Here is a 15088-nt window from a genome sequence, read left to right on the forward strand (position 1 = left end):
TTTTTTTTTTTTTGGAGCTATAAAGCATAACAATTCATTTTTTTGAGTTGTGTTTCCTGATGAGGGAGCACATCTGGTGCAGAACAGTCTTTGACAGGTGCTGCGCAAAGTGTACAGTGTGTGAAAGAAATATAGACATCTCTGAAGTCCTCCAGAGATGTGAAAGGAGAGTTGATAGCAACATTTTTGACCAAAGCCCGTGTTTTAATGCTTCCTACAGGCAGCAGTTAACTTTGGTCCTGTACAGGGTTGGAAACCTAAGAGTACATGGATAAAAGCATGGGGTTGTTAATCAGCTCTCATAAAATACAGAGGATACTACAGAGCACCAGAAGGTCACACCACCGATTACCCTCCTTCCAAAGCAGGGAGAGCAGAAAGCTCTCATTTGTCCTGTCAAAAATAACCTCATCCATAGTGCAGGATATCACAGTTTGCCATCTTGGAAATATTCCTTCCAGACAGCACTCCTCTACTCTGTTTCACTTGCAGGCATATTTCTACATCCTTTCGTTATGAAAAACCTGGAAAAAGAAAAGGATTTTCTTGGTTTTCCAAGGAATCTATAACTGAGGTTTTGTCCACCTACATTTCTGTCCATCTCCCATCACAAGAGTTTTCCACTAAGTCACGGGAATCCTTTAATACTGGATGCCTTTTCAACCATCTAATTTACACTTGGTCATGTAATGGGTAGGGTACAACCGCTTTTCTCATATTACAAGTTTTTAGTTGTCATCTGCCTTAATATTTTTTTCTGTTAGGTAAATCCCAAAACATGTCTAGAATAAATTCTAGAAATGGTTACTTCTATGACAGGAATACCCTGAGAACCTACTCAGGAGACAACCTAAAATTCAGAATATCTAAAATTAGGCAAAAAAAAAAAATTAGCAATGAAGAAATAAAATTCTGAGAGGACAGAATTTAGCATCATAAAGAGAAGACAGGGTGCTTATTTGTAATCACTGACAACTGACATGCTCAAAGTCTTTTTCCTTTAAGAAATATAGAAATATTAGAAAAATTAGAAATTCCTATAAGAAATATCTAGAAAATAAGAGCAATACCTGTATTGCAGACAACTGTGTCACGTTTGATTTTTTGGTTTGTAATTTTCAGGCAGCCAATTAAATCTGCAGGTGTGCTGAACAAAAGAGAGTCACTAATTTATTTGTGAAGTTTATGTAAGTATTTGCATTCTCACTGAGCAAGCCAAAAGAATTGGTGATTTAATGTAAAAGCTGTGTTCAGATGAAATCTACAGTCACTGTACATACAAAATCATTGCCAGTGGAAACAACTCACACAGTGAACCTGCTAATTGCCCCAGCTTCATAAACTCAACCCTGGATCCGAGCTCTCCGTGCTCAAACTGCTTGGCTTGGCTGCTCCACGGCAGGTCAGTGGGCAAGGCCAGCACTGTGAGCTTGCAAGGCAGCTGCAGCATGGAGCCCTGTCACACAGCAGCCAGAGCTGGGCTGTCCCCTGCAGAGGGGTCACAGTGCTCTCAAGGAGGCACAGGGAGTGAGACTCTTGGTCTGAACTGCCTCTCTGCTGGGCAGTACCAAGGGCACTGCTGGCACCAGCCCCATCACTCAGTGAGCTGGTGGTGCTCTGACACCTCTGAGTGCCCTTCCAGCCCAGGAGGGCAATCACACAGCTCTGGGTCCAACACAGGACGGATATTCCACAGCCCTCTCTCCACAACACACCGTGTTTGAGACGCTTGAGTCAGTACAGGATCTCCTGAGCCAGGTCTGCTCCTCAAAGCAGCATCCCAACAGCCAGCACTGCATGCAGGAGACAGAAATGCCACATCCCATCTCCACAGTTCAGGCTTCCTATTCAGTGGGAGAAGGATGTGAAATAAACAAGTCCTTAATCTCAAATTCTGACATTTTTGAGCAATCACTGATCTCCGTAAATTTATAAGTCCCAAATGCTCCCAGATTTTACCTTTGGTGGGTGTCTACTCCTGATATGAATAATAAAGAGAAAGAAACATTAATATAAAATTACTATTGATTTGCTATCAATAAAGAGGTGACTCCTAGACAAAGAGGTAAAATCTCTTTAGAAATGTAAACAGTGCCAGTATCCTGTGAGGCTCATTTGATTTACCTAAGCATCAAAAGCAATAAAAATATTTAAATGTTAAATACCCCAAAGCAGCCATTGATTTAGTTACCAAGTTAGTCCATCATATGTGAAAAGTGAGCTCAACTACTTCAAACAAAAAGTAGGAAAGGTTATTATTTCTATATAGGTGGAAGAGCAGTGGTAAAGGAAACCTGGACTTCATATGATGTTGTACCAAATAAACATCAAATTATTAATCTGTGCTAGGAATGTTCTTAAAAGCCTAGCGACTTGCACACAGCAAATGCATATACTGCAATATGGTGGATAGTCATTAAAGTGTTCTGCTGAATAATAGGGAAAAATTCAGAACAAGTAAATATACTGTATGGATGACTCACACATACATGACATTTCTACTTCAATTTTTCTATCAGGGACTGCAAATAAAACAGATTAAAAGCTAAATACAGTCTGTAAAAGCTTTGCTTAAGGACTGTGAGAAGCACCTGGCCATTTGCATATGCTGATTTGGGTTTTTTTAGTAGAACAAGCCAATCTTATCCAGTTTGCATTGCTATCCACAGGTAACTACACCAAAAAATAAGGAATACATAGCCATTTATGTCTTTAGTAGGAAACTTAGCATAGAAATAAGGAGACAGTCAAAGAGAAGATTTTTTTCAAAAGCTGGTGGTGCCTGCAGGCAGTTGTGGGACAGGGCTCTCAGTGTGTACAGAACTTGTTGCCTCCTGGCACTAAGCATCAGACACAACCATGCAGCTCCACTCCTTCCTGAGAGCATGAAGTGGTTAGACAGCCTGCATGTCTTTTCCTTTTCAAGGTCTTGCAAGGAGGAATAATTCAGGAGAAACTGCCATGCAGTGAAATGAAATGTTGGTAGGTTTATTTTCATGCTCGGTACTCTGCATGCCAAGCCTTCGCTTGTTAGTGTAAAGATGAAGCAACAAGAGGGAGATTTGGGTTGGTTTTCCCAGAAACAGCATCTCTGAGCAATAAAACTGGGAGAAATTGTGTCACTGTATATATGCAACCAGCAAAATTCAAGCATTCTTTTCAGTTTGGTTGTAAACTCCTGTAGAAGTGTTTTTGTTTGAGCCTCCCAGCCCTAAAGAACATGGGCTTTTCCCCATATAAGGAATGAAAGGAATTGTAAAGCAGCTATTAAAACCTACTGAGCTAATTTGTTAAAAGGTTGCCACATTAGTGAGAATAAAGTTCTCATTGTCAGCATTATATTTCCACATATTCAGTTGAATTCTAAAAATCAATAAAATATTTCTCTTAAATGTGGAAGGTAAATCCTTCTTTCACTCAAGTCTGGAAGCATCCTACAGTTGACGTCTCAGCAACAGCACAGGATCCTGATGTCAACTGCAAAAAGGAATTTGAAGACTGAGTGTTGCAGCAGTTACTTATATGAGATCCCTCATGAAACACATGGAGAAATCTTGACAGGAAAGTAGTTTAGAGATGTACAGCTGTCACCTACTGTGTAGTTACAGTTACATTTGTTGGGAAAAAATTGGTATTATTCAAGAAATAGAGTAAAAACCTGCTCAAAAGCAGATGACGTAAGATTTTCCTGCAAAACCAACAAGTTGTCCAGGATATGTTTGTGTGCCTTTGTTGTGTGCACAGCCAGAGAGCAGCACAGCTGAGGTAAAAGCCACAAAAGAAATCTTCCCCATTACCAACACGGGATTCAAATTCCTTACAGAAGGAAGCACTGTTTGTACCACAGCCATCTTCCATCTAGGTCCCTGAAAGACACAGCAGGAGACTCAGCAAGGATTTGCATTGCTCTGAGTATATCGAGAGGAAAACTCGTTTGGGGAGACAGCTTGTGTCTAGAAAAAAAATCACATCTAATAAGGTATGGCAAAAGTAATACCTACCACCTTGCAGGCTCTGGGAGGTGCTGCCAAGAGGGCTACAGTGTGTGGTAGCCCCTGGCCATGAAACTCCTTGGCCTGCCTCAGAGCTGAGAAGAGCTTGGAAGGCAGAAGTGGTACTGTGCTAGCTTGGCTGTGCCCCAAAACTGGCACATGGGGATTACACCACTAATTATTTTCCCATACTGGGCAAATCCTGCCCTGAAGGAAAAGCTATAACTTCTCCTTTTTCCCAGTGCAATGTACTCCCACCCACGGGATCATCTGGGTCTTTTTATACAACGTTATATATTATGGAGAAAGCCTGTGCTCTTTACAAAGGCTTTTTTAATTTTTTCAGCCACCTTTCCTCGTGCTTTCACATGTGATAAAAAGGCTTTTATAAGCCGAACATATCTTCCCCCATTCCATCACCCCACATGTCATAGGCACTGCTTCTGTGAGAGGGCTGCCTCTCACCTGGCAAGCAGAGCGGCTCCGCTGGCTGAGAGAAGCCAGCCCGCACGGCAGGCTCCCCTCCCGCCGGGGTTTGTCACTTCACACCGGGCAGCGGGGCTGTGCCTTGGCACCCGGGGTCCGCTCGGCCTCGCCCTGCCCGCCCCAGCCCCGCTGCCACCGGGCCCCGCCGAGCGCGGCCCCGGGCCGGGCAGTGCGGCCGGGCGGCCTCTAGGTGGGGCAGCCCGGCCACGGGCGGCACCGGCACGGTGCGCTGCAGCTGAGGGAGAGGGGGCGAGCCGGGCCCGGGACAGCGAGCCGGGCCCCGGGATAGCGAGCGGAGCCCTGGGAAATGAGCCGGGCCCCGGGATAGCGAGCTGGGCCCCGGGATAGCGAGCCAGGCCCGGGACGGCGAGCCAGGCCCAGGGACAGCGAGCCGGGCCCAGGGACAGGGAGCCAGGCCCAGGGACAGGGAGCCGGGCTCCGGGACAGCGAGCCGGGCCCCGGGACAGCGAGCCGGGCCCCGGGATAGCGAGCCAGGCCCGGGACGGCGAGACGGGCCTGGGATAGCGAGCTGGGCACGGGGATAGCGAGCCAGTCCCGAGACAGCGAGCCAGGCCTGGGACAGCGAGCTGGGCCCCGCGACAGTGAGCTGGGTCCTGGGACAGCGAGCCGGGCCTCGGGACAGTGAGCTGGGTCCTGGGACAGTGAGCTGGGTCCTGGGACAGCGAGCCGGGCCTCGGGACAGCGAGCCGGGCCCCGGGACAGCGAGCCAGGCCCAGGGACAGCGAGCCGGGCCCAGGGACAGCGAGCCGGGGGGCTCCGGTGGGCGCGGGGAGAGGCAGCTGAGGGCACGGCGGGTTTGGGCTTTCCCCGCTGAAACGTAACACACGTCCGAGAAACGGCGGACCCGGTGTTTTGGTGCAGCACGGTGTGTGTATTAAGGCTTGCGGCCGCGTCCAGACGGCGAGGAATGGGAGGTGCGGAGCGCTGTCAAGGGTGGAGGCATGGTGGGAATCGTGCCCCCCTCAGATATCCCCGTTTCAGGAGCTGCCCTGCCTCTCCGCTGCGTCCACCATGTGCACTCCGAGCCTTTCCAGGAGGAGAGCTTGCTCCCGGTTTCTCCGCGGCACACTCGGAGGGGGCCCTGTGTCCCCCTCACGCCGTGGCCGGGCAGCCCGTGCCCTCCGGTGCCGCCCCGGCGGAGCGCGGCGGGAGCGGCTGCCAGCCCTGCGCCAGAGCCGGGCCGCAGCTCTCCCCCCATCCGCCCTTCCATCCCTCCTGCCCTCCCTCCCTCCCGCTGCCCGTCTCCCCGGCGGGGCTGGGGGCCGGGACCACCCAGCTGGCCCCAGGGCCGCGGCACGCCGGCCCTGCCCGGCCTCCCTCCGCCGCTCCGCTGCGCCTTACCCCCGCTGCCGCTCGCTCTCCTCCCGGCCTCTTCCCCAGGCATTTCCTCCCCCAAACAGAGGTTTGCTGATCAGAAAGAGGGTGCAGAGATCGCCCGAGTAGGCGGAAGAGCAAAAAAAATTAAGAAAGAAAAAGAGAAAAGGATGTGGGGGGAGGGAAGAGCTGAGTAAATTAGCAAAGAATTACAGCCACTGTAAACTATATGCAGGTATTCTAACAGCTTGGGCACGAAACTCTGTAAATCAGGGTCTTCCTGGGCTGGACTCCGTGTGCCGGAGCACGGCGGGAGGCTGCACCGGGAGAGGCTCGCTCTGCTCCCGCCGCTCGCCGGCCCCGGCAGCCGCCCGCTTTGCCCCTCTCGGAGCGCTCTGCCCACCTGAGCAGAGCCCGACTGAAGAGAATCCCTGGCCGGAGCTCCCTGGCCGGGACTCCCTTCTCCGCGTGCCCCTTCTGGCCATCAACCCAAACCTCGACTCCCACGACCCGCACCTCCAGCCCTTCCTCTGTCCCCGCGTCTGAGGCCGCTCATCTCTTCTGACATCCCAAATTTCATCGCTTGGCTGTTAAGGAGCCTTTAAAACACTCGTGCAGGACACCCTTCCTAGCCCCCTATGTATATTCTCGTAAGTGGATTTCTCGCAGCTTCCCTAGATGCTTCTCGTTTACTTCCAGCTCTTAAAAATTCCCCTTTGGATATTTTTTAGTGTATCGTCATACCCAAGTCTTTGGTGGCAAAGCGGTGGCTTTCCTAGGAAAAATTTAGGTAAAAGGTGGGTCCAAGCAGGGCTATTAAAATGGTCTGAGTTTGTTCAGAAAGATAAAGACAGCTCCCGCTTCATCACGCAGAGGTGCACTCCAGCTTTGCGCTGTGTATGAAAGTGGGATTATTTATTTTATTGATTTAATTTTGATGTAAAAAGTATGATTGAAACCATTTAATTCGTGCCAGAGTCGTTGATAATCAATTATTGTCGCTTCGTAGTCTACTGCAAACCGACGTTCACCTCTGTGAGATCAGGTAGGGAGGTGTTGGCGGTGGCCACACGCCTGTGGAGAAGCCCGGTGACGCCCTGAGAATTTTGTTGATGGAGCAAAGCGGGTTTGCGGGTGTCTTTTTCCTGTGCTTTATCTCCTTATGTTGCCGCGCTCACCAGCACCAAACACCCATGTTCGTGAAGCACAGGCGTTTCATTTCTCGTGTACCTGCTTGATACCCTTGCCGCTATTTTTATTAGCTCCGAGAATGCCAATAATATTTGAAAAAGAGGAAAGTATGATGCTTGGGGGCATATTGTTGTTTTGGCAACGAGTCGCAGATATACAATTCATGTGCGTGTATCAGTTTCCAAAGTCTTCCTGTGTAGGGCCGATTTCTTTTAGGGAAAGCATCATTTAGGGAAAAGAGTTTAATCTGGGAGAAATTGCTTTCCTAATACGGGCTTTATAAGCCACATAGACAGAAGACCGTACTTAGTATAAACCCGACCGTGTTTTTAAACAAACGCAATAGCGAAAAGCGCATTTTTCAAAAGCGGCCGAGGCTGATTTGCGTTTACCCCGACAGCGCGGGCGGCCGCGGGCTTGGGCGCTCATCCCGCCGCACGTACACGGCTCGTTCCCCCGCACCGGCACGGCGTCTCGGCCCCGACAGATTCAGCACAGGCGAGTTCCGAAGCCCTTCCCCAGGGCACGCAGCAATTCACGCCAGACTACGGCGTCGGTCCCGTCTCCGCCACTTCTCCCTTCGGGACCGAACCTTTCCCCGGCGCCAGGCTGCAGCGCTCTGCTGAGGCGCGGCGAGGGGGGAAACACCTCTGCACTACGACCCCTCACTCTCAGGCGGAAGCCGCCGCTTTCTGCCACGGAGCGGGACCGTCCCTTCCAGGGTCTCCTCGGCCGCGGGCGCCGGGGGCGGCGGGGGCGCCCCGCGGGCCGCAAGGGGTTAAGAGACGGCGCGCCCCGGCGCGCGCCCGACTCGGATTCCGCGCTCAGCGAGGACCCCGAGGGCGAGCGGCGCTCCGAGGAGGAGGGCGCCGGTGGCAGCGCCCGCCTCGCAGAAGCCACGGGCGGGGGGCGGCCGGCGGAGGAGGAGGCGCAGCCCCCGGAGGCGGCGGAGCGGGACACCACCGGCCTCAGCGACAGCGAGATGTCGGCCGCCGTCTCAGGTACGGGCGGCCCCGATGGCGGCTCCTCCGCACCCGCGCGAGGAGGGCGGGAGGGTCCCGGAGGGCTGGGAACGGGAGATGACCGTGGCTCTCCGCCGGCTCCCCGGAGCTGTGCGACAGGCTCGGTTGTGCCGGGGGGGAGAAAAAACCCGAAACACGTCCCGCGGGGCGAGGGAGGGCGGATCGGGGAGGGTCTTTGGCCCGGCTGAGCCCGCAGCTCGCCAGGGCGCCCGGCGCTTAAAGGAGAGCGAGGAGCCCCGGCCACCGGCGGCGGCTGTCCCGGCGACGGGGCGGGCAGCGGCTCGGCGGGCTCTCCGCTCGCCCGGTCGCTGCGGGCTGGCCGCGGGGAGCGCGCCTGTGCGCGGGTGCGGGCCCCGCGAGGAGCGCGGATGCCGCTGTCCCGGTGCCTGGCTGCCCTGACCGCCGTGCTCTCGCCCTGCCCGCAGATCGCAGCCCTCCGGAGGAAGAGGACGGAGCGGGCAAGTGCGGGAATCTGCTGCCGGGGGAGGAGGAGGCGGCGGCCGCTCCGAAACCGCGGAAGAAGCGCTCTCGCGCAGCCTTCTCCCACGCGCAGGTCTTCGAGCTGGAGCGGCGCTTCAACCACCAGCGCTACTTGTCGGGGCCCGAGCGGGCCGACCTGGCCGCCTCGCTGAAGCTCACCGAGACGCAGGTGAAGATCTGGTTTCAGAACCGGCGCTACAAGACCAAGCGGCGGCAGATGGCCGCCGACCTCCTGGCCGCCGCCCCCGCCGCCAAGAAGGTGGCCGTCAAGGTGCTGGTGCGCGACGACCAGAGACAGTACCACCCTGGCGAGGTGCTGCGGCCGCCCTCGCTGCTCTCTCTCCAGCCATCCTACTACTACCCCTACTACTGCCTTCCCGGGTGGGCTCTGTCCACCTGCGCCGCAGCTGCCGGCACCCAGTGAGAGGCACACATACACAGCCCCCCGGCCCCGGCACCCCCGCCATACACACGGGCAGCCAGGAAACCCATCTTCCCTCTGCCACCCCCCCATCCGTCAATCCATCCGTTCAGCTTCTCAAGTCCAGAGCCCCAGCTGCAGCTCTCAGTGCCTCGGACAGTATTTATTATTATTTTATTGTTATTTTTATTATTAATATTTTTGGATGGTTCCTCACCCTCTCCTCTTTCAACATAGGACTTCTTGGCTACCCCCACCCTGACCCTCACCCTGTCCCCATCCCGCCAGCCGAGGACTCTTGCAATTCGGCACAACTCGTTCATGGTATCCATGTTGTCAGTGTATTTGGTGTAGACTTTTTGTTTGTTTGTTTTATTTTGCTTCGGATGGGTAGAGACTCGATCTTGTGTGGAGAAAAAGAGAGAGAAAACAAAGGAGAGGAAAAAAAAGTACAACCTGTAAAACCAAATGCAAGCCAAAAGAGGAGATCAAGGACTCCCTCAGTGGATTGTAAGGAAGATTATTTTTGTCGTCTGAGTCCTTGGTCTTCCAACTTGTTGCAAACTGAGTGTGCCTTGTATGGTGCTGAATGTATGGAAGCCTCTTTCAGGTCCCCCTGCTCTTGTTGCTCATGTTATTCCTGTACTCCATGATCCCTGGGAAAGGATAAATATGTCACAAAAGGGTGAGACTTATATCGAAACTCTGACTTCTTTTCCTTTTTTTCCTGAGATCTTTCCGTGTTCGGGGAGGGAGGAGTTATGGATTTTTCGCACTTTCCAGATGTATTAAAGTTGTTGTTGTTATTTTTATATTCAATGTGAATATTTCTAGTCAGGCTTTTTAAGAAATCGATGTAACAGGAAACTTTAATACCATCAGTGCCTTTTACAATTCTTCTGCAGAGCTCTCCTCCAGGGGTGGGGGTTTCTGATCTGCTCAGCAATGTAATTACAGTCTCTTTCTTCCAAGGTAACTCGTTGCTTTTTTTTTCCCTTCTTTTTTTTTCCCCCTCCATTTCCCTTTTAATGGCACTGTGCACTCAACTAGATTATTTACTTCAAATGAATTGTGAATGTTTGTAAGCTACCCGCTGTACTTGTTTTGTTGTTTGTTTTTTTGTTGTTTTTTTTTTTTTTTAATTTATAAACTTAGTTTAACACTTACCTCTGCTGTTTCTGTCGTTCCTGAGAGCGGACACGGATTTCCCCAGTGATATTTTTTCCCTGCAGCAGACCTCAGGCCGTAGCTCAGACCACATCCCTCCTTTTCCCACTTGCACGGTGATGATCGTAGGGCCTGGCAGAGATCTGTGCCGCCTTTCCTGGCTGCAGCAGTCAGCGCTGATGCCCGTTCCCTCTATGGGAGGCGGAGGGAACCCAGGAGCTCTGGCCGGGCGCCTTAATCACTTCTTTGGTAACGCCTGTCGCAGATGGAGCGATCCCCCATCTGCCGGAGAGCCGGGATCAGTGGCTGAATTTACGGGTGCTGGTAGCGGTGAGGACGCGGTGCAGTCGGAGGAGCCACTGGGACCTCGAACTGCTTTTCCCGGTCGGTGGCAGCCTCGCCGTGCAGGCTGCGGCCCCTCTACCGCGGGCCGTTCCCGTTTGCAACCTCGGCGGATCCTGGGCAGGTGCGTGGGTCGGTGGATTGTTTTCTCTCTGCCGGAGCCTGGCAGAGAGACCGGGGGCGCGGGCTCAGGATTTGGGCTGCAAGAGGGGGCTTCGGCGACCTCGACGAAACTGCCCAGGCCGTCTGTATCCCGACACTGCCGCGACAGCCACTTGGGGCAGCCTCCCGCCTTGGACTGAGTCTCCTCCAAGCCTCTGTAGAGCCCGGACCCTCGGCGCGGTGCTGGCGGCTCTTCCCCGCCGTCGGCTGCTGTCCTCGGGCGTCTCCGCCGAGGCCGGTGCTGGCCGCAGGGGAGGGCAGGCCGACCTGGGGTGGGCAGCTTCCCCGGGGGCCGGGGCCGGGCAGTGGCGCTCGGAGGGACCGGAGCCGGTGATGGCTGCAGCTGTTTCCCCGCGCCGATGGAGCCCTGCCGGACCCCGCTCACAGGCGGCCGCGTTGTCTGGGCGCCGATGAGTCTTCATCACCACGGGCTTCTCTTCTTTCTCTCTGGTTCGCATAGCTTTCGCTGCGGCTCCCGGGCGCGAGGTGGCTTGCAGGAAGCCCCTGCCGCCCCATCGCTTCCCGGCCGCTGCCCCTGCGAGCCGCCCCAAGGCGCAGCCGGGCTTTTTCCCTGCCAGCCCCTCGCTCCGGCCTCCCTGGCTGTCATTCCGCTTTGCCCGGGCTCGGGCACCCCGCGGGTCAGATGTCCCTGCGCTGGCACCTCCAGCAGCACTCGGCAGCGGTGGCTGCCCGTGGGCTGCCCCAGCCCCAGCAAGAGCTGGGGACCAGCGCTCTGTTCCCAGAGCCGTCGTGGCACCGGAGGAAATGTTTTGGGTTTGGTTTTGCTCTGCCGGGCGTGTCGGCGGTCCTGCTGCCGAAAGGAGCGCTCCAGATGCAGCAGTCCCTTGGCAGATACGGGAGGACTGACATTTATTTGGCCCGATCCGAAGCTCCTGTCTCTTTCTTTTTTTTTTTTTTTTTTTTTTTTTTTTTTTGTAACTATTTCCTTCCGACCTTCCGACATTCCCAGCACTTTCCTTCCGTGAAAAAACGAAACTTTTGGACAGCAGAATCTGGACCCTCGTGCACTTAGGGAGGTAAAGAAGTGCCACTGCTGCCCTGCGGTTTGCTTTTTCCTGGCCCCTGGGCACGTTTCTCTGCCTGCAGCCCCATACAAGGCACCGAGCCATTTACTCCCATCTCAGGTTCGATGGTACAGCTCACACCAGCGGAGGTTTTGTCCCCGGTAGCTTCCGGCTGTGGTTCCTATCGGGCCCCCTGTTCGAGGGAGCGGACTATCTCTAAGCCTAATCATTTTTTCCCTTTGGTCGCTGTGTTGTATTATTTTGATTTGTGCTTGCTAACAGATGTAATGCTCTAGGGAACCTCCTGACATAAAAGGGAAGTGACTGTTATTAGAGATTCCTTGGGTTGTAACACTGGCTAACAGAATAAAGTGTCAAACTAATTTCCTATGAACCAGGTAAAACTAACGTGCATTTTACTCGAGATAGAAGTTGCTGGAAAAGCTGATCCGAATAAAGTTGCCTGAAATTTTAGTATTGGTGTTTAATATCGAACATTTCTGCATCGACAGTGTCTTCTTTTGACATTGACAAAATGTGATACTTGAGAAAGGTCAGTATATGATACTGGGAAAATGTAATTGATAATTTAAGGGAATTTTTCTGGAATTTGAGGCTTTTCTATTCCTGTTTTTTCTTAATAATTTTGATTTTTTTAAATATAAAGCAAACTCTCGGCATCCTTTATCTTTTCTTAATGGCAAAAACTCCAGTTGCACGCATGTAACTGCACTGAGGCCAAAGGAATTACTCTGTATTTTCGGTGCTTAAATTATCAGCAGAACCTGAGCTCTATCATGCTCTCTTCACATGTACATTCGGCTCATCAGCACATACACGGCTGGTACGTAAAAACAATCTCCCTAACGATGTGTCCCAATTTCGGTCTCTCCCACAAACCCCGAACCGTACAGGGGCCGTGGGAATCATTTTCCATCTGACCGTGGGCAAGCTGTAGTCTTAAAAAAATTCTTGCAAAGACAAGGGGGAGATGGGGGAAATACCGCAGCTCCAAGAAATTCGATTGTTGAAATGTAATGTAAATTGTGTATATCTTTGCATATGTCTCCATTGGCGCTTGTGTTTGTGTATTAAACAGTCGCACAGGCGCAGAGTCCAACTCTGCAGCCGGGAGGCTGCCTATATTTAGCTACCTCCTGCTCGCTCGCAGGGTATTAAAACAGGAAACCGCGTTGATTTGCCCCCCCCTCCGCACACACACACACAAATACACGCAGGTAGAAATCGGCGACACTTTCCCGGGAGGAGGAGAAGCAGCACCAGAAGATACCGGGGCACAGGTAGCCCCCCCGGCGGTGCAGCACCTGCCCAGCCTCCCAGGGGCTCCCGGGAGCAGGGGCCAAAGGTGGCCCGAGGTTAAGGGCCTCTCCCCGGCAGGCCTTGGCAGGCTTTTTTCCGCTCCGCTTCTCCTGTCAGTGGGACGGCGACGAGCCCCGAGGGCGGCCCCGGGCCGGGGCCGCGGGGAATCCCGGCCCCTTTTCCAGCGGCTCTGCCGGGTCTGCAGCACCAAACCACCGCGGCAGCCGCTCCTCTGGAACGGCTCCGAAGACAAAGACAGGGGTGCTCCTCCGCACGGCCGGAAAGCCAGACCCCGCGGCCGCTGGAGATCCAGGGTGCTGCCAGTAGTGTCTGCATCGAGCAGCCTGGCTTTCCCCTAGGTGATGGGGAAAATAAAGGACAGGTCTTTTTGTCCCGGCCACATAATCAAGGATATTGCCTCTCCCAACCTTTCTGAAAGCCGCAAAAAAGCAGACTGTTCCTTCGCGTTGTCCGCTGCTGCGGAAAACAACGTGATGAACCGTGGAGCAAGGTGAACGAGGGAGCAAAGACGCGTTTCCCATCCGGGTGTCACGGCGGTCAGTGCCGGGACAGGCAGCACACCCTCCTCCGGGGGCGAGCAGAGACGCAGGTGGGCCGGCAGGCTCTGCCAAGGAGCTTCCAGCCCCACTGGGGCTGCCGCCTGCGGGACCCCCGCACCGCCCGGGCACTACCCCGCACGGGGCGGCTCCGCACCGGTTCCTTGCCGAGGGACCGCGGGACAGGGCGGACTCCTACCCGCAGGTGGGGCTTGCCATTTTCCTAGAACACGTTTAATATTTGTGGTGTGGGATTTTTGTTTTGTTTTGGGTTTTGTTCGTGGCTTTTATTTTATTTTTTTTTTTTTTTTTTGGGAGGGACGGAGGGGAGAGAGAGTGGCTTTTATTTTATTTATTTATTTTTTTTTTTTAGGGAGGGAGGGAGGGGAGAGAGAGGAGGCGAGTTCACGCTCGGGCCGGCCCGGGAGGGGGTGACTAGAGCAGACCAAGGACGAGGGCTGCCCTCCTCCACCCACAGCCGCAAAAACCTCCCTGGCTCCCTCTCAGACGTGTCCTACGGCCCACAGAAGAAAACCCCGGCAGAGGATGAGGGGTTTGGCTCCTCGATCCGAGGCCCTTGGGGTGACTGAAGAACCATCCCCAGCTCTTTCTCCGGTGTTTCCCCAGGCCTGCTGCCCCACTGAGGAGCCGCTAGAGGTGTTTGGCACCAAATGGTGCTGGCGATAGTCGGGGTGATACTCGAAAAAAATTAAGAGTGGTGAGTGGTGGCTACAGAGCTGCAGCTTAAGCCGTTCTGTGGTTCTCAGGTGCGCCTGCGGCTGTTTGCCTAAAATCTGACTCGGTAGTAAAGAGGCCACGGCTTGGGCTCCCGAAGGACACGGATGGCAGCCAGCAGCACATCCTCTGCTGAAACAGAAACTAGCCAGGGAAATCTCTCCCGCAGCAGTGGCTCGGCGCTGGGAGAGACAGAAAGGGGTTCAGAAGGCGACCCGCAAGGACTCCCTGATGTCTACAGAGGGGTGCAAATAGCCACCAGAACTGGTGAACGACGTCCTCCTCACCAGAGTAGGGACACTAATAACAATAACAAAACAACAACAACAATAACAATAACAATAATAACAATAATAATAAAGGTTAAAATGCTTGTAGATATTTTAAACCTTCTTTTCTTTATTTTTAAAAAAAGTGAGGAAAAAAGAAAAAAATTATGGGAACTAGAAAGGCCACAAGCAACCTTTTAATGCACGGCCGATTGAGAAATAAAACAGTGCTTCCACACCGAACAAGAAAGGTAGAAAACCATAAAACGGGTGAAAAGGAAAAGACGGGTCTGGTTTTCAGCTTGCCGAGTATCAGCTTGCGAGGCTGCCGGCGGCCGGGCAGAGGGGTGGCCGGGGGTGGCCGGGGGTGGCCGCGGGGCCGGGGCCGGCGCTGGGCGAGCGCTCACGGGCCGGGGGCGCGGGTTGCGGCGTTGTCTCCTAAATTGCTCTGTGGGGAGAGCAAATCCTGCAGGCGGTGACGGCTCTGAAAAACACCTCTGCCCGCTGCTTCAGAGCCCGACCCTGCCTGTCGGCTCCGGCGGTCTGAGGACGCCGCTCAGCAGCGGTGATCCGCTCCCCGTTAG

The 15088-nt window shown here is 53.7% G+C and overlaps 1 protein-coding gene across 1 annotated transcript; it reads left to right on the forward strand.

The window, feature by feature from the left end:
- The first annotated feature begins 6451 nt into the window (after positions 1 to 6451).
- NKX3-2 (NK3 homeobox 2) lies at positions 6452 to 10010 on the forward strand. Its single transcript, XM_039698774.1, has 3 exons — positions 6452 to 6463; positions 7351 to 8005; positions 8452 to 10010. The coding sequence occupies exons 1-3, from the start codon at positions 6452 to 6454 to the stop codon at positions 8928 to 8930; spliced, it is 1146 nt and encodes a 381-aa protein (XP_039554708.1). The 3' UTR covers positions 8931 to 10010.
- The last annotated feature ends 5078 nt before the right edge of the window (positions 10011 to 15088 follow it).

The sequence above is a fragment of the Passer montanus genome, unplaced genomic scaffold (genome assembly GCF_014805655.1).
Source record: "Passer montanus isolate IOZ18808 unplaced genomic scaffold, ASM1480565v1 scaffold13, whole genome shotgun sequence".
NCBI classification, from domain to species: Eukaryota; Metazoa; Chordata; class Aves; order Passeriformes; family Passeridae; genus Passer; species Passer montanus.